Below are 20,155 nucleotides of genomic sequence, written 5' to 3' on the forward strand. Positions count from 1 at the left end.
TGTTTTGAGTTTTTTCTACACAGAAACACACTTGGTGTGCAGAAAACGCATGCAGAAAAACGCACGCAGGAAACTGAAAGGCAAGTGTGTTCCCTACCTTATACAACGGAGGTGGGGCAACCATAAATTGTTGGGATTTGCTAACTATATTGGTGCTTGATCACATATGAGTCTTGAAATTGGAAAGTCACGTGGAATTCACAAGCAGTCAACAAACTCTTTTACATATATAACAACTCAAGTTTTTTAAGTTCTTACTAGAGCTAGTATTATGTCTACCTATGTTTTTTTTTTTTTTTTTTAGCTCTGGAAGCATACTGTTATTGTTAAGTGGAGAGTAATTAGTAAAGGCTATAACATTTTGCATATTTCTTATCCTATTCCATACTTTCTGCATCATCGTAAGAGTGTGTGCTTTAAATTTGAATGGCTTTATAACACCAGCTTCAAGTGCAGCATAGATAGAACTAAACCCCAGAGTCCTATTAAGTAGCAATCTGGAAGAGTCTAGTAAGTCAATTTCATTCCACCCCAGTAAATGTTGAGCCTGTGCAACTAAGTAATAAACCCATGCATTGGGAACCGCTAATCCCCCCCCCCCCCCCCCCCCCCATCTTTAGGGTATTGGAGATATTGTCATTTAATCTTGATTCTACCCTCGCCCCAAATAAAGTCTCTGAATATTTTGTCATTGTTTTAAATAGCTTAAGGTGAAGCCATATAGGGGCATTATGGAGAATATATAGCAATTGGGGCATGGATACCATCTTGATAAGATTAATTCTAGCCACTGGAGATATTGGCACTTTGGCCCAGGTTTTAAACTTTTGTCTTATTTTACCCAATATTGGAGTGACATTGAGTTCTACAAAAGCTTCAATGTCTGGGGAGATAGTGATTCCCAGGTGTTTAAAGGATGTCACTATCTGAATCTCTGTGCAGCTATCCGGGAGAATTGCTCCTGGTTTGTCAAGTGGAAGCAGGCAGGATTTGTTCCAATTAATAGCCAATCCTCAGAAATGCCCAAAAGTAGCTATCTGTTTCATAGCTTTCATGAGTGAGGGACCTGAATCTAGAAGGAAAAGTAATGTATCGTCTGCATACAGAGCACATTTTTCTCCTCCAGATTGCCATAACAGAAGCCTTTTATATCTAAGCTGTTCCTGATCACCTCTGCTAATGGTTCGATTGCTATAGCAAAAAGCAATGGAGAAAGTGAGCCCCTGCCCAAGTTAAAACTAGCTGATATATCATGATTCGCTCTCAGACAAGCTTTTGGTGATTTGTATAGGATTTAAACCCAGTTTATGAAAATTGGACCAAAGTTCATGGCCTCTAGGACTGTGTATAAAAATTGCCACTTCACACTATCGAAGGCCTTGGCAATACCTAAAGAGAGAATAGCTGATCTCCAGAATTATCAGCAGGTATTTACATATTAAGATATGCTCTACGTATGTTAATAGCTGTGGACTTTGTTGGGAAGAATTGTGATTGATCGGGTTTTACGATGTTTGTAATCACTTTGGATAAGCGATTCGCCAAGACCTTCGACAGACTCTTCACCTCTGAGGTGAGCAATGAAATAGGCCTATATGATTCAGGTTGCAATGGATCTTTCCCTGGTTTGAGCAATAGTATCACTGTTGCCTCTGTCATACAGTAGATGGAGGGAGTTTTAAGGAGCACTGGCTGAAAAACCTCTAGTAATTTGGGTAATAGTACCTCAGAGTATCTTTTGTATATTTCTGTTAGTAGCCCGTCTTTACCAGGTGCTTTTCCATTTGGGAATGAGGCTACTGCTAGTTCTATTTCCTCCAGCGTTAAAGGAGTATCTAGAGAGACCCTATCAGCTTCGCCCAATTTTGAAAGGGATATGGAAGATATATATTCCTCTAGCTCTTCAGAAGAGTATGTGATTTTGGACTATACAGATCACTATAAAAGCGTTTCAGTTCTTTAAGAATACTATTGGTATCTGTTATAATCTTATTTTCCGGGGTATTTAAAGAGGAACTGTAACGTCAAAACGTCCCCTGGGGGGTACTCACCTCGGGTGGGGGAAGCCTCCAGATCCTAATGAGGCTTCCCACGCCGTCCTCCGTCCCTCAGGGGTCTTGCTGCAGCCCTCCGTGCAAAATGACGTCATCATTTACCTTCCCGGCTCCTGCGCAGGCGCTCTGACGGCTGTCGGCTCCAGAGTAGGCGGAAATACCCGATCGCCGTCGGGTCTGCTCTACTGCGCAGGCGCAAGTTTCCGGCGCCTGCGCAGTAGAGCGGACCCGACTGAGATCGGGTATTTCCATCTACTTCGGAGCCGAGAGCAGCCACAGCGCCCCGCTGGAGCCTGCAAAGGTAAATATTGAATTTACAGTCGGGTCTGTCGCCGGCTGTTCGAAAGGCTGCAGCGAGACCCCCGTGGGACAGAGGACGGCGTGGGAAGCCTCATTAGGATCCGGAGGCTTCCCCCACCCGAGGTGAGTACCCCCCAGGGGATGTTTCTGATGTTACAGAGTCTCTTTAATGCGGCTATAAAAGCTGGGGGATCTTGAGCTTTAGTTATTACCGATAACAGGTGGCCAGTCTGATCTCCTTGCTCAAAGAATGCTTGTTTCATGAAAAACCTCTTGTGTTTGGCCTTAGTGAGAATATGTTCGTTAAGCCTATCTTGAGCAAACATCTTAGAAAAGGAATCTGCTCCGAATATTTCTAGGAGCCAATCTTCTGCAAACTGTGCGACATCAGCTTTTTCCGGCAGACCGACAACGCGGATATTGTTACGTCTTAATCTGTTTTTAATATCGTCTGATTTTTCAGTGTTAGCAATGGAATGTTCAATCACTCTTTTAAGATCTCTGATGGCTGGATTTAGCTTGTCTTCTGCCTCACTCACTCTGTTTTCAAGAGCTGTAGTTCGCTCTCTTATCTTTGACATATCTTGCCTTAATAGGGTGAGTTCCTCTTTAATTCCCCCAGTTTGGTGTGAGAGAGAAACTATAGCCTCATTACATGATATCTACCTATGTTTATCTTATCATGTCACATGTTACTTCAGATATGCTTTAAATGTATCTGCAATGTCCTCACACACATAGATTAATCTGCATCATAGCTAATAAAGTATAATTGGAAGTCATGCTGATATGAGAACAATCATACATGAAAGTGAAATATGTCATAGAGGTAGCCACATAAGTAATCACTGAACAGTTTTGCTATAAAACAAATCTGTTCAGCATGCCCAGTATGTGTGCCTTCATATGAAGAGATAGCTATTAGAATAAGATGTGCAAGCAAGTGGGTACATGCCCCCTGGATGGGCTGTTCTCTGTCACAGTATTATCCTGCACACTGAGATGCTGCAAGTACTGTCACCACCACATTACATTAACAAATAGATAAGCATGGGCATGAATGGTTCAGCTAGGAAGTGTCTAGACTCTGACTGTGCATTTTTTATTTTCCAATGACACCATCTGATGCAGTAACAAAGAGGTCCCTGCTGCTGGCATGTCTCTCTGCAACGATGCTGGTTTTTATACAGTAAACAAAATGTTCTGTCCTTCCAGTAAGAGGCACCCTGTTGCTGTACCCTTTATTTGTAAAGAGCATTGCGTAGTCCTTACAGCTTAAGAAAGCTCTATACGTTCAGAAGTTACCTCTTTTGAAGTGCACTCGAGATGTGTACATTTTTTATAAAACCGAGTATATCCTTTATAAAACCGAGTCACTTAGTAAACGCTAAAATAGATTGACTGTCATTTACTAAGGTTCTTTGGAGAGGAAAAACATACATGATTCTGAAAACCTGGACTAGTCTAATTAATAAAATAAAATTGTCTGTAATTAGGCAAAATAAATTTGTAACCTGAGACAAATCAAACCTTGGCAAGAGTTTCTGCAAGGCTAGTGATTGAATTAGCAGCTATAGACCCCAAATTATGTTCCCTTTACTTTCCGTATATAATCGCATATAAGCTCAATTTTTGTGACCAAAAAGTGTTGGCAAAAGTGGGGGTCGTCTTATATGCGAGTCATGTCTGCGGGACACCATATACAGTGCATGCACTGGAAGTGAGGCGAGGTAACTATAGATGCGAGCACTCTTCCAATGCACACTCACATACTTAGGGGAGGCTACAGGGAGACATTGGGGGCTGGGGAGGAATCTATAGCTATAAGCATGCTTCTAATGACCACTCTGCATCACATACACTGGGGAGGCTAGAGGGAGTCCGGCTTGTGAGCAGGTCACACATTACTGGGTTTTTTAAGGGGTGAAATTTGGGGAGTCAACCTATATGCAAATAAATACAGTACATAATACTTTTTTTTAGAATAGAACAACATTATCTAACATGCACACTGCCAGCATGAAAGGATAAATGGAGGATTCTTAGGGAAACCAACTCAATGTACACAACTAGAGACAGCTTTTCTTTGAATGTTGTATTCATTTGTGCAGTGGTACAGAAACCTGCAGCACAAGCTTTTCTTAAAGCCTTCCTTAAAGAGGAACTCCAGTGAAAATAATGTAATAAAAAAAGTGCTTCATTTTTACAATAATTATGTATAAATTATTTAGTCAGTGTTTGCTCATTGTAAAATCTTTCCTCTCCCAGATTCACATTCTGACATGTATTACATGGTGACAATGAATGGCCTCAATTCATGGAGCATTATCAAACGTTTATCAAACACTTTATCAAACGTTTGATAATTTACCTCATGGGTAAAATCTCATTTTGAAATCACTAAGGTGTTATATATTTGTTGAAGGTTTTATCGGTAAAACATTCGACAAATATATAACACCTTAGTGAATTTAAAATGAGATTTTACCCATGAGGTAAATTATCAAACGTTTAATAAAGTGTTTGATAAACGTTTGATAATGCTCCGTGAATTGAGGCCATTGTTACTGTGGGCAAGTTATGTAGCTGTTTCTAGCTGTTCTGGCTGTTACAGACAGCTGTAAACAGCCATTTCCTGTCTGTGAACATTGTTACATTGTGGCAGTTTGCCCAGAGTACCACGGTACTCAGAGCTTCTTGTGGGAGGGGTTTCACCACAATATCAGTCATACAGCGCCCCCTGATGGTCTTTTTGTGAAATGCAATAGATTTGTCATGTAAAAGGGGGTATCAGCTACTGATTGGGATAAAGTTACATTCTTGGTCGGAGTTTCTCTTTAAGTCTTAAACAAATGTGCCCAGAAAATAAAGTGTGGGGCCATACTTGTCAAAATTGCACACTTATATAGAGTTATAGTACTGAGAATAATGAAGGGAAGGGGAAAGAGGGGCTTGCTAAGGATCTGGGGGGGGGGGGGGGGGAGAGTGAAGCTATTAAGGATGTTGGGGGTGGAGAAGAGAGAGAAGGGTGTACAGAGGGTCTGGAGGAGAGAAAGAGGCTATTGAAGATGCTGTGGGTGGATGGGCAGAGAGAGGGGCTTACTAGGATCTGGTACTACTGAGGATGGAGGAGGGCAGGGAAGAGAGGGGCTTACTAAGGAATTGGGGAGAGAGAGTGCAGCTACTGAGGATGTTGGGGGGTGAATGGAAAAGGGGTTTATTGAGAGTCTGGAGAGGAGAGAGTTAGACTACTGAGTATTCAGGGAAGGGGAGAGGGGCTTACTAAGGATCTGGGGGGAGAGAGTTAAGCCACTGAGGATGCTGTGGGTAGATAGGCAGAGAGGAGGGGTGGGGAGAGAAGTGATTAGAGGTAACTATAGATGTGAGCACTCTTCTAATGCCCACTCTACATCACATACATGGGGGAGACAACAGGAAGACATTGGGGGCTGGGGAGGCAACTATTGAGGGTCTGGAGGAGAGGGGCCTATTGAGAGTCTGGGGGAGACACAATGGAGGGTGCTTGGTGGGGGGAAATAGGGTAGGAGAGAGACTGAAGGCTATGAGAGAGAAGATAGAATGAACAGTAAGGGGGAGTACAGACGAGGCTGATTGATGGAGAACAGTGAGGAGCGAGTAAAAGGGTGATTTGCACTTACCTCTCAATTTCTCTTCTCTTCTTGTCTGGATTAGGCTCGGTTCACATTAGCTTTTGCCAACGGAACCGGCCGTATGGTTCCGGGTCCGTTCCACTTAATGGACAAAAAAATGCAGCAGGACCCAATTTTCCGGACCGTTTCGCTCAGTGGAACGGAAAGGGAAGGTTTTGCAGCTACATAGGAACAAATAGAAAACTGACAGTTTACAGCACATTGGCTGTAAAAACGGACAGTTTTTAACCTGATCCTGATGGCCAGATTCGTATGGCCGACTCCGCCAAAAACTCTGATGTGAACCAGGCCTTATGCTGCTGCAGCCATCCATGGCATATGGATCCTCTCCCCTTGCTACAAGCTGCTGTAGCCAATGATGTGACATGGGTGGGGAGTGAATCACTAGCTGTGCACAGACATATGTCTATGGGGGTGGAGTCTCACTGAGGTTGAGGTAGAGCTTTCCATTTGTTGGGTCAAAGCTTTATGGAGGTCCCGACCCCCCTTTCAAGAAACAATATTGTGATGAACAATCGCTCAGGGCAAAGACCGCCCATGGCCATATGTATGTTACATTGCAAGCTCCACTGGGATTGAATTAGGGCTTTTGTACACAAACCCAGTAAAACACACCACAAACTCATATGAATGTATTGTCGTTTAACCTTATTTGTACCATTTTCCAAAATAGACCATGCTGCATTTGAAAAACAACAAGGCAATACAGAGTTTTGCTGTGGCACAAATGTGGCTTAACTTCTTGAGCACAAAGGACCTTTAGTGAATTTTTTAAGGTACCCATTAAAGCTCCATAGAAAACGTCAGTGCTATCTTAATGTATAGTAGTAATAACTAGAATATTTGCCCATATATGATGTTATTACTCTTCCTTTTTTTTTTCTTCAAACTCAGCCATATACAGTTGCACAACTCAGTGTGCACAGCTTAATTGCTGTACTCCTATGATGAGCAGTGTTATCATCATAGTTTGAAATCACACAAAACTTTAATATTTACAGTATGTTTCATTTTCCTTTTTTTATATTATTTCCATTTTTGCTTTTTTTTTCTCTTCCTTTATCTTTAAAGCCCGAGCGCCAGGCCAGCAATTATAGAAATTGTTTAGTGTACTCATGGAAGTCATTTAGTTATGATGTTTTACCTTTGCCAGATGATTTAGCTTCAAATAACACATTCATTCTCCATATGCATTCTTCTCATACAGGCAGATTTGAGTTTTTCCAGTTGTCGGTTATCATGCTTTTTGAAACTATGGTTCCAATTTCTTTGATTAGGACAGTGCATGTCTCTTCTCCCTTATCTGAAATGCTAAAAATAATCTGTAGTCATTATTCTTCCCATACACCTAGGCTCTATACCAAGGTGTATACTGATAAATTATTTATCTGAAAATCAAATTTCATTGGCATGCATGCTTATTCCATAATCAGCACAGAAAACAGACACCTGCAACAAACAAACATTTTAGGTTATGAGAGGCAGGAGCAATGGAGTGCAGACCACATTAATTTAAAATAATTTTTAATGTATAGCAAGAAAATTCTTTCTCAAGTGCTGGTTTTCCCTTTCATATTTTACAGGTCAAATGGATGGGATTTTACCTGAAGGCTATTGTTGCTGTGCTGAGATATGCATCACTGACCTGTGATTGGCAGCTGTCAGTGGGAGCGGGATCCCCCTCTCCATTTACAGTATTTGAACTGGTGTAGGCCTTTATTGGGGGTGTGAGTTCCCCATAATAGTGGGTGAACTAGTTAGAAATGGACTGCAATCAGTTTTTTAAAGGACCACTATTGTGACAAATTGTAAAATTTAAAATGCATGTAAACACATACAAATAAGAAGTAGGTTTCTTCCAGAGTAAAAAGAGCCATAAATTACTTTTCTCCTATGTTGCTGTCACTTACAGTAGTTAGTAAGAATCTGACGGAACCAACAGGTTTTTGGCTTGTCCATCTCTTCATGGGGGATTCTCAGTATTTAATTTATTCAGTATTTCAATTCTGTCAGATTTCTACTGCCTACTGTAAGTGACAGAAACATAGGAGAAAAGTAATTTATAGAACATTTTACTCCGGGTGAAATGTACTTTTTATGTATGCGTTGTCATGCATTTTAAATTTGACAATTTTTGGCGATCGTGGTCCTTTAATTCTAAGCACTAGTTTGTAGTCTACATATATATAAAAAAAAATTAAGTTATGTATTTGATTATTGATAAAAATACATTTTAACCACTTTACCCCCATGCGTACGAATTTCTCCGTCCCTTTTTCCATCCTTTCACCCCCAGGGACGGAAAAATACGTACTTTCCGCGCTCCCACCGCTGCCCGCGCTCCCGCTCGCTCTAGCGCGCACTCCCGATCGTAAACACGCCGCCGGCCGCTCGCCCGGAGATCAATGAACGGGAAAATCCATTCCTGTTCGTTGATCTAAGCCCCGCATTGATCCGCTGCTTCTCCACTAAGCAGCGCGATCATTGTGAGAAAAAAAAACTTTCTCAGCCTCCTAGTACTTCGTGCAAGCGTCCGGAAGGACGCTTGCAGGTTGCATTAAACAAAAAGTTACTGTTGCCATCTTGTGGCCAAATAGTAAAACTACACCCTAAAGCATTTTTTACATACAAATAAATTAGTTTGACACTAAAAATTAACTCCTTACCTCCCACACTCCCCAATTTATTTTTTTTGTAATTAAAAAAAAAAAATTACAATTAAAAAAAAAACATAAATAGTTACCTTAGGGACTGAACTTTTTAAATATTTATGTCAAGAGGGTATAACACTGTTACTTTATAAACTATGGGCTTGTAATTAGGGATGGACGCAAAACTGAAAAAAATGCACCTTTATTTCCAATTAAAATATTGGCGCCAAACATTGTGATAGGGACATAATTTAAACGGTTTAATAACCGGGAGAAATGGGCAAATACATTTCATGGGTTTTAATTACAGTAGCATGCATTATTTGAAAACTATAAAGGCCGAAAACTGAAAAAGAATACATTTTTTCCCACATTTTTTCCTATTTTCCCATTAAAACACATTTAGAATAAAATAATTCTTGGCATAATGTCCCACCTAAAGAAAGCCTAATTGGTGGCGAAAAAAACAAGATATAGTTCATTTCATTGCGATAAGTAATGATAAAGTTATAGACGAATGAATGGAAGGAGCGCTGAAAGGTGAAAATTGCTCTGGTGGTCCAGGGGTAATACCCCTCAGTTGAGAAGTGGCTAAAACCCCAATAAATAGTGGTTACGGTCACTTGAAATCCATTTTGGTGTTTTTTCTTAATTATTATGTTATGGCTAGGAATAACCACATGCCATCCCATACCAGATCACAAAAAATAATATTGTATTCTATATTTTGGACCCATACTGCATAGTGTTTGCTGTGTTGATTATTTATAATACAGTTGGGAATACATTCTCATCAGTTCATCCAGCATAAGGTTTGCTAATTGTGAAATGCTCTGAATGTGAAAGGACAGCTTTATGCTATGCAGACATCTTCCTTGTTACATAATACAGTCAGTGTCAGAGCCATTCTACAACAGGTTATTGCTGCAGACACATCCTTCAGACCCCCCCCCCCCCCCCAGTTCCTACTGCGTTCAGAAATAACTGACACATTAGAACATTTCACTAAATGGCTCAGAGCTTCTTGTTTTGTATGAAAGAGACAGGCCCAGAATGACAAATGTAAAGAATAATTAGCATTCCTCCAATGAATGGAAGCCAAATTAAAAGGAAGGATAAAAGAGTGGTTATGCTTTAAACAAGAGTGAATGACACAAATAACCTTATGGAAACAGCCTGCCCATAGCCAAACTGCCGGCTGTATTGCCTTGCAGATTAATCTCGAGTCAAAATCCCCTCCCCACACATTCACTCTTTCCCTCACACACTCACACACACACACACCCGCACACATACACACGGAGCAGAGGCTGCTGGCTGAACGGCACTTGTAATCCTCCATTCCAAACGGCTGCAAATGTAATCTGGAACAATAAATAAAAAATAGTGTAGAGCCGGTGCTATGAAATGAAACAAGAGGAGGCGACATGGAACTATTTTACTAGGTTGTAAAAATAAAAGGTAGGTGGGGCTGGAGGATGACAGAGAGCCACATGCAGCCTGCTGCTAACCTGAGAAAATATTGACTTTTTCTTGAGTGTATTTATTGGTGGAGGAGCAAGAAGTGTGCCTAGCTTCCCCACACAGAGGAAAGCAGGGAGGAGAGAAGCTAAGTGTTAACAAGAGATCGGGAGACAGAGCCTCGCAGGATCGTGCTGCTAGATTAGAGTGAAAGCTGAATCCTGGATACAGCGTGGATAGAAAAAAAGTACCAGCGTGCTGCTCAATACTAACAAGTTTGGATATTCAGTAACATGGCATAAGGGTGTTGCCGGTTTGGATCCTTGCAGCTCTGTATCAGGGATGTGACAACAGGACACAACTGAGGTGTAATCAGTTAATGCTTTATGTGAGTAAAGAGAAGCACACAAGACCAATGTATATGGACAGTCTGATTTCTGTTCTCAGGATTGAATAAACTGGATTTCTACTTTCATGACACAGATAAGCCTTATCTTGGCTGCAGAATGACACACATCATCAGGTACCTGTGCTATACCTTATTTCACTGGTATTTTAGGATTGTTTACTTGTAGAAAGTTGACCTAACATGACAGGCTAGTGATCGGTCTGCTGGCGCACATTACTGATTTGTTGTCTGATTTTTTGGATTATTTTATTCTTACTGCCTATGACAGTGTCCTGTTCACCTGCTGCTGCTATTTTCAAAGTTCTTCACCATGAGTGCTAATATAGTGTATGAGTGGCTGAAAGCGTTGCAGCTTTCTCAGTATACAGAATCATTTGTGGATAACGGTTATGATGATCTGGAAGTGTGCAAACAGATTGGGGACCCAGATTTGGATGCCATCGGCGTGATGATCCAACAGCATCGGAAGAAGATCCATGACGCAGTGCACAGGTTGAGGGAAGAAGAGAAAGAGGCCGCCAGCGGATTGTATTTTACTTTGGAACCCGAGGTAGACTCTCCAACTCCGGATATCTACTCCAGCCACATGGTGGAACAGTATGAAACAAAAGCGTGGAAGGAAGCCCAGGGTCACAAACCTGTCCCAAGGAATAATAAAACTGGTCAGCTGAATAAACACTTGGTTACTTTTCCTAAACTTAAGCTAAAAATCATGATAAGGGATAAACTCATTCGGGATGGTGTCAACCTCAGTAAGCCACCATTCTCCAAAAAGGTAAGGCAGCCTACTGACACATGAAGGTGAGGTGACATTTTTAAGTTTTGCTTGGTCAGCTTTGCCAAAGGTAGGTGCTGGAGATGTATTCTGATGCCTGTAAGTTTAGTTTACTGTCTAAGCAGTGCTTGCAACAATTGGGTGGAGATAAGGTTATGTGAGTCATTCTTAGAGGATGATAATGAGCATTCTCCACCTTCAAAAGCATTGCTGGAAATTCTCTGTATGAATGTGTGTTGAAATTGCCTTTCTATGCAGAAAAGGAAATGAATGTCTATGTGCGTAACATTACACCCCATTGGCAAGTCAGGAATATTGCAGCAGGTCCCTCTGCACACAGGCTGCATGCTCCTGGACAGACAGATGATCTCATTACCTGCTACTCTCTATCTATACACAGCCGTACAGCACATCTCACATCTATCTTTTCTGGGACTGTCCCTGTGTTAGCTCTGATGTATGCATATAAAGTGCTATTTACTATAGCTACCATACATGATTATATATTTGGTCAATGTTACTGTCTGTCCTCTATACATTGGCATGAATAGCAACTGGTTAAGTGAGCCCTAATTTACACCAGCAGTGTGCTGTCGTTTGGTAGTTATGGATATCATGAAATTATGATAAAGTGAACTGGTGGTGTGATTGGTACCCATTTCCCATCTGTAAATAAAGTTTGTGAGCATGTTGCTTTTGTACAGCTTGACAGGAAAGCAGACACATGTGGTGGTAAACCTGTTCACTGATTCACTGTTCAGGATTTTTCTTGTGAAGTCCTTTTCTTTGGGTCTTATTGTCTTTACTAGTGTGCTTCCTTTAAAGACAGGGTATACACAGGTGCCTTGTTCTGTGACAGGAGTCCCTGTACATGTGTAGTGATTGATTCAGAGCCATTCTCTCTACAGCTATACGCCTCTTTCTCATTGCTGTTAACTACAGGGATCTGTCTGTCGCCCGTATGAGCACTAGATGTGCCTGGTCCCCTCACTTATTGCTCAGCAGGTCATTTTAGCACAAGCTGTGAGGTCATTTGACAATGTGATTGCCGTTGTAACTTGCATTCATCACAATGATCAGGGTCTCCTTTCCTGGGGAAGTAATACTTTCTTATCAAGCGCAGACGGATCCACAATATGCAGACATTTAACAAGTGGCACGAGACCTACATGAAAGATCAACTTTTTCCATGTGTTGTAGCTATTACTGACTTTCTCGAAATTTTCCAGAATTAGTTTATGTAGAATTTGTGAATGAATCCCACATTAAAGCTACCTGCAGACATTATAATAATGATGTTGAAAAATGATTGGACTAAGCGATGATCTATGTCTGCAGGGAAGCAGCTGACACCACCAGCCAAGGTGAGTCAGAGACAAATGTTGGGACAGTTAGAAAATCACTGCCTGACTGCTGTTGTCTAAGCCCTGATAAGGGGCACCTGTCTTGTCTGAATCATGATTTCATCATCCCTTCTGTACAGAAGGAGCAGGAGTTCTTGGCCATGGCGAACACTTGGGTGCTGCAATACCTGGAGGGTGGTATTATTGTCTCTGCACACTCTGCCATCCTTGGATGTCTGTACGATGCTATAGTAGCAACTGTGGATTTCAGTAAGGGCTTATCTCCACTGTGCTGTGACTAGACGTGATATGTTTCCAGAACAGCTGTCATAAATAAGACTACATGATCTGTTATTATTTATGTTTAATAAAATTACAGCCCAGACAAGTTCTTCAGTAGCTTTGTTTGATTGGCTTCCATTGGTGCATGAACATGTACAAACATTGGTTATCTATTGACAACTGTGGCAACCTTAAAGAAGAGGTTTTGATAGATGTTTGACTGGGAATCTTTCAAAAACTACATTCTGTTAAGATATACAGTATACTAACAATGTGATACTTGATATTAAAGAATTTCATTTTTTAGCAATAAAAAATAATTTCATTATTAATAACGGACATATATGTATTAACCGATCTTCATGATGGACAATGATGAGTCTGAATATGAATGCACAGTCTCTAAATTGTACTAACCATGCTTAGCTGCTGGAATGTGGAATAAATCTTTATACTGGTTATTATGCTTGATTTTGAATGTGTAAAGCATGAGAATACTCCATTGGTCTAGACATAAATACATCATGCATGTAAATGTGGCAGGTGTGGTCAATCCTCTCTAGCTTTGCGCATTGCTGCTTGTCTCGCTTTTCAGAGTATTTAGCTGCAGATATATCTGTAAGGATTACATAGGGAGACCATCCACAGCCCGGTATTTATAAGTGATACATCCATTGAAAGCAGCACCTGTCATACTGAGGCCATGTGGGTTTTAACTAGAGAACATTAACATTTCTAAGCTTGAGGCATGCTTGTTGCTACGGAGAGAGATTCTGCAATAAGTTGGGAAATCTCTGCAGCTGTCTTGGGATTATCTCTGTTCCTCCTGTGGTCCATGCCTCACATGGCAGAACACTGCTTATGGTGGATGGCAGATCTCAGATGGCTGAGATATATGGCTGCCCATGAGCACAGAGCTTAACAACTGACAAATAGAACTGATTTGAGCCTCTTTGTAGGCCTCTTCTTGGTGGAGGCATTGACATGGCTGAGCAAATCGCTTTGTTGAACCAATCCAACTTTTAATGTTAGCTGATTTTCTATTAAAACATTAATAAGTTGAAGTGGTTAACGATGCTCATTGTTAATTTAGCATCAGGGACCAGCAGCACTGATGTGTCAGAGTGTGTTCTGTTTCCTCACATTCCAGGAATAGTTGCAGGAGGCTTAGTTTGGATGCTAATAATGTGTTAGGAAATGTGCTGACTGCGTACAAGCACAGAAGGGGACTATTACTGTTTATGGAGCACATTTTACTGTTTAGTATTAAGGCAGCAGGACCCCTTACTGTGACATTCATAAAACTGAACTTTCTTCTAGTACTCAAACCTACTGATCTGATCAGGACACCGATAAACTTTCAGCTTAACCTTTACACACAATGGTTATGTCTCTGTGACTTGGCACAACAGAATTCACACAATTTTTGATTTGTACAGAATGTTAACATCTAAACAAAGGTTATATGAAGGAGCAACTGAAGTGACATGTAACATGATGAGATTATTATTATTATTTAGTATTTATATAGTGCCGACATCTTCCGCAGCGCTGTACAGAGTCTATAGTCTAGTCACTAGCTGTCCCTCAGAGAAGCTCACAATCTAGTCCCTACTATAGTCATATGTCTATGTATGTATCATGTAGTGCATGTATCATAGTCTAGGGCCAATTTAGGGGCCAGCCAATTAACTTATCTGTATGTTTTTGGGATGTGGGAGGACACTGGAGTGCCCAGAGGAAACCCACGCAGTCACGGGGAGAACATACAAACTCCTTGCAGATGTTGACCTGGCTAGGATTCGAACCAGAGACCCAGCGTTGCAAGGCGAGAGCGCTAACCACTACCACCACTGTGCTGCCCATTAAACGTATATGCAGCCCCTGTCCTGCCTAGGCCTGCTAGAGCTGAAGCTGAAGAGCTCTCGAGGCAGAAAGATGGATCCCAGCGACATCCTATGACAACAAGTGTTCCCCAATTCATCTTCCTGCCGGTGGGTATACGCGACAGCTCACGACGGGCGCAAACAAGAGTTCAAGCGATTGTGGTACTTTGCATGGGAGTTGTCGGGGATCTTAAGATTCCAATCTGCCGTAACGGCCAATGTCGCATCGCCAAACGTCATTCACGTGATTGTGCTCCTGTACCCACATTGCGAGATTGCGGAAACTATCACTGATCGCTCAAAAAAACGTCAGTTGTCGGAAAAGTAATCGGAAAAAATGGCGTAGTGGGTACAGGCCTTAAGAATTTAGAGGGTGCATGCACTAAACTGCCGTAAGAAGAATAACGTGCATGAAGTCTTACCGCATGATGATTAGAGCAGAATGCAGTACATTACATGCAATGCATTACACTCTACTCATCATGTGGTAAGACTTTACACACATTATTTTACTTAATGCAGGTAAGTGCTTGCACCCCTAGGACTCTAAATAACAGTCTGTCTGGAATCGAGACTACAGTGGACTGTAGCTAACTTTACTTGAATCGACTGTTAAAAGTCAGGGTGTTGAAAAAATCAACATCATCTGCTATGAAATAGCATGTTATTGTGCTGATACATGCTGCAACATTTCTGAGCAACAGACAAGCCCCTTTCTCAAACTAACTCCTGACATTGAGGAGGACTTAGCTTGTGAAAGGAGCTAGTGTACTTCTCAGAACATCACAACATACATCCACCAATTCCTGATAACCGATCAGATCAATAAGATCGATCCAAAAAATGGATCACTTCCATGAACCTGAATTGGCTAGTGGGGAGATTGACCTTTAATGGGCATGGCCGGTCGATTACCACCATCGGAAACAATCGGTCACAGAATTGTACCGTTAATGGACTTATTATGATAGGTGTTAACAGTAAAAACAAGTTACCTTTCAACTGGTCCTTTAAATGACAAACCTAAACTTAACTTCCCCCCCAGCCAATCTTATGCCCAGACACTCAAGGGCTATCTCTGCCTGCCAAGTGTTTGTTTACATTGTGGACAGTGCTGTCATCTTCACAGGGACTGGCAAAGCATCTAGACAGTGAAAAGAATTTATAGTTAGCTGCATTGTGCAAATAAAAGGTATGTGTGCAAAATTCAGTCACAGCTTTGTTTGGAGCAAAATTGTAGTATGCATTCAAATAAATTTAAGGTCGATACAGGGAACAGAAACATAGCATGAAATAAGTCTAGCTACAGTGAAAACTGCCTACCTGCGTATTCAGTAATTCTGGAGATTGGACTTGATGTAATAAAACAAAGCGGATGTTAGAATACAATGAGCTTTCCTATTGCTATTATGTCTCATGAAAAGTCGAAAGGGAGGGAATTCCTCCTTACACTGTTAGCAAGCGTACCAATCTACATATTATTCTCCCGGGTATAGCTCTGGAACTGAAAACTGTTTTCTCATGCAGTTTTTACTGAAGGTAACCTCTAATTATGTACTTTATCTTCATATGCTTAGTTTATATTTGGCAATGTTTACATCAGGGTCACATAAATCTTTAAAAGGCTTTTAAGCAAAGCTCCAGGCAACAGTGTAAGTACGCTTTATATACAAGGAGTAAGTCTTCCATAAATGAGGTCTGTCTTATTCCTAAAGACTATCATCATCTTCATGAAGAACGTGACTAAAGAATCTTGTTCCTCTGATACCAATGCTTCCTGTGTGAGAACCAATGGCTGAGCTGAGGCCTTGTACAGGCTTTAGAACTTAGAGCTAGCTGGCAACATCACTTCAGCCAACAGTCTATCTGCAGCCAAAGATCTAGCAGACCAGCATTGCTGTCCTATGGAGAGGGGAAGGGGAGGAGGAGCAAGAGGTCCCCTACAGCACCCGGGTTTGAACTAATCATTTGAAAAATTCTGCCGCAGTAATTGCTTCTCATTTGTGTTTTTACATGTGCAAAACATGTAGGGCTTGATTCACAAAGCGGTGCTAACCTACTTAGCACGTCTAAAGTCTTTAGACGTGCTAACCAGGGTGCTAAGTAGGTTAGGACCGGATTTCTCAATCAGATCCCGCGCTAACTTTGCGCGCACAAAGTTTTACGCGTGCAAAGTCTTATACGTGCTAAGTCCCATAGACTTTAATGGGCACTTTGCGCGGAGCGCCCTGCGCTCTGTGCAGTGTGCGCGTAAAGTTTTACGCGCATAAAGTTTTCTGCGCGTAAAGTTTTACGCGCGAAAACTCGTTTAGACGTGCTAAGGGGGTTTTCACAGGCGTGCTAACAGTTAGCACTGCTTTGTGAATCAAGTCCGTAGCCTGTAAAGACACCAGGCTGACAACCAAATCACAAACGATTGTTTCAGCCTCTAACAGTTAATTACCTGTAGGTACCTGTAGATCCAGCATAATGGGGTAGGTATGTGTTCAGGAACTGAGTAAGCTTTGCTCTGTGTGAATGCTCTACCCTGAACTTAACTATTGGTTTAAAAAGGCATTTGCTAAGACAGTGTCATATTTTAATACTTAGATTATTCTTCTTGGGAACTTACGGTAACTTTATGTAAATATGTTTTTGATTGCTGCCGGGAGAAAGTGAAATACTGTATATTGAATAATTAATGTACTCCTCATTGTTCCCTAGCAAAGGATCAGCAATTAAATGGGTGAATAACTTACCTGTTCGCTGGTAAATGGGCATTATACTTAACACCCCATAGGCAAACCTATGAAGCCATGGCTGCCGAGCTTGGGGATGGGTCATGGCAACACAAGTGGTGTTGGCTACAGAGCTCTGGATTTCTTTGGTGAGGCTTCAGGCAAGTTTTTCTAGGGGGCCAGGGTTCAAACTAAATATCAGGCAAAATACAAAAAAAAAAACAAATGTATTTACCTGGGGCTTTCTCCAGCCCTTGGAAGCTTATGTGTCCTTCGCCACAGCCCCCCTTAGCGGGTTGCCCGAGGTCCCCTCTGTAGCAGCTGCCGACCCAGGAACGGGCAGCATCTTCTGTGCCTGCATGAGCATTCAGCCACACTGATCATGATCACACTCCTGTAGCCAGCAGCATTCTGGGCAGGTGCATTACTTCTACACCTGTGCAGAACCCTGCTGACCACGAGTGGTGCAGCCGCATGCTCATTTGTCGCCGACCTTGCCGGGCTGGCAGCTGCTACGGAGGGGACCCCTGGCAACCCGCTGAGCTGCGGCAAGGGACATGTAAGCTTCCAGGGGCTGGATGAAGCTCCAGGTAAGTAAATCTGTTTTTTTGTATTTTGCCTGATATTTCCTTTAAGAATAGCACAGAAAAGGCAGTGCATGGAGAAACAGTGTAGGACTGTGTTCTGTCAAGGATATGCATACGGCTGCTGAGTGGCACTGATACCTCAGCTCCTCTGCAATAATGAGGCGTAGTGCTCTCTAACACCAGAAACTTTGCAACAAGGCAGACTTGCAGGATCCTTTCCATCCACTAGAGGCAGAGCTGCGCTGGGCTAGACACTCACACAATGCAACAGTGGTCTCTGAGAAAATAGCTGTCAGCCAAATAAGAAATTACATAGCTAATATTTTTTTTATTTATTTATATAAGCTTCCCAGCAACTAGATAAAAGCTCACATTGCAGCATAACCAGAAAATAAAGTCAAATATTAGGCTGTCCAGTTAAAAAAATTGGGTAAGTGACAGGACTGCCTCAGTCTTTCTGGAATTAATTTTGATTATGTTTATTCTTTATCTTTCTTTGCCATATGTCTTTCTATAAATTGGAACTGCAGGCATGCTTTATGTTTGGATAGAGGGGGAAAGGATTATAACCTCCGTCGGGTTTTTAATGGTATTCTGTGTCCCAGATGGAGAAACTGCCTTTAAATTCTCCTGGCAACGACAGAATATTTTCCATACTGGAGTCAAGATTACAGAACTGTCAGCAGGTCCAATCCTTCCCCTCCCTGTTAAGAAACAAAATTTGGCATTAAAAATTGCTGTTTGAGTCTATATAAAAGATATTGCATCCAATACTGACATATTGTTAATTACATTATAGGGAGGGAGGACAATGTCCACAGCTGATCAATGAGGCGCAAACTGCATTGAACATAACCAGATAACTGAACCCTTTCTCAGTCTATTCAAGACAAACAAAAATGTTTTGGTTATGGTTATATTAACAGAAGTGATACCAATCTGACAAAATAAAGTTAATTAATACACAGTGGTTGAGTATAATGCTAGGTACACACCATACAATTTGATTTCCCAATATTTTTTAAATCTTTTTTTATTGTTTTTTGATCGATTTTCATAGAACTGAACGAAAATCGATCAGAAAAACGATAGAAAAATTGATCGAAATTCAGATCGGACACGATGAAAATAATCTGGCAGATAAATCCCCCCCTCACATTCTGTCCCTCTGCTCTATCCTCCACCTGGAATGCTGCCTCCCCCGCCAGCTCTGACCAGTCCATCACCACATGACTCTATACATTGGGCAACCACCCCCATTCTAGCCATCAATGCCTGCTCTGGTCGCCAGCTGCACTAGTGCGATTGAAGCACCCCCTGTCAACCACAGATCTACATGCCCAGCCTTGTCACATCCCTCTGCCGGAACTTTCAACGCTGTGAGATACAGTGATAGCGTCACTGTGCAGTGCCAGCAAGAAAGCAGCCTCTGAGAGAACAGGTATCGGGATCCCATCACTGAGGCAAAATACCCTGAGCAATAAACCATGGTGGTCTGCAAGCATCTTCCCAACTCTGCACTGCTCTTAATGTTATGTATTAAACAATAACAGCAGCACAGTGGGGGGAAGATGCATGGAGATCATGCAGGGTTAATTGCTCCAGGTATCTTGCCTCATACATGTAAACACAGTAATAACAAAAATGTACCATAGTCTCCCATACTTTCCCAAAAGGTGGTCATTAATGAGACAATCAATCATCCAATTCGATCTGATTGATTAGCAGTTTTAGTGTACTGTATGCATTCTGTAGTGAGCATGAATAAAATCCATAATAACATTTCCTGGGTCAATATGTACTTGAGCTACCCAAACATGCCAGCTTAAGAGGGTCAAATATTTGTGTCGACTTATTCACAACATCGACTTATAATCGAGTGTATATGGTATATATATTTCCGTAGATGCGATTTTGTGCCTGGCATTTAAAAAATATATACTATAAATGTTCCGAAATGTTGTATATTTATTCTACCAAAATACATTTACAGTAAATACAAATGTTTCTCATTTATCA

General features: G+C 41.5%; 1 protein-coding gene across 11 annotated transcripts in view; it reads left to right on the forward strand.

Annotated features, from left to right (window-relative positions):
• Window positions 1–9,928: 9,928 nt before the first annotated feature.
• Window positions 9,929–20,155, forward strand: part of SASH1 (SAM and SH3 domain containing 1) — a 1,147,574-nt gene continuing 1,137,347 nt past the window's right edge. For all 11 annotated transcript variants that reach the window (XR_011019382.1, XR_011019383.1, XM_068231708.1 and 8 more), the window contains exon 1: window positions 9,929–11,321. Coding sequence is in view for 9 of the 11 variants with exons in the window: in XM_068231708.1 (XP_068087809.1) it covers window positions 10,857–11,321 (465 nt within the window). In the remaining 2 variants the exon portion in view is untranslated. The remainder of the gene's footprint in view (window positions 11,322–20,155) is intronic.

This window comes from Hyperolius riggenbachi, chromosome 4, assembly GCF_040937935.1.
Source record: "Hyperolius riggenbachi isolate aHypRig1 chromosome 4, aHypRig1.pri, whole genome shotgun sequence".
In the NCBI taxonomy this organism is placed as follows: Eukaryota; Metazoa; Chordata; class Amphibia; order Anura; family Hyperoliidae; genus Hyperolius; species Hyperolius riggenbachi.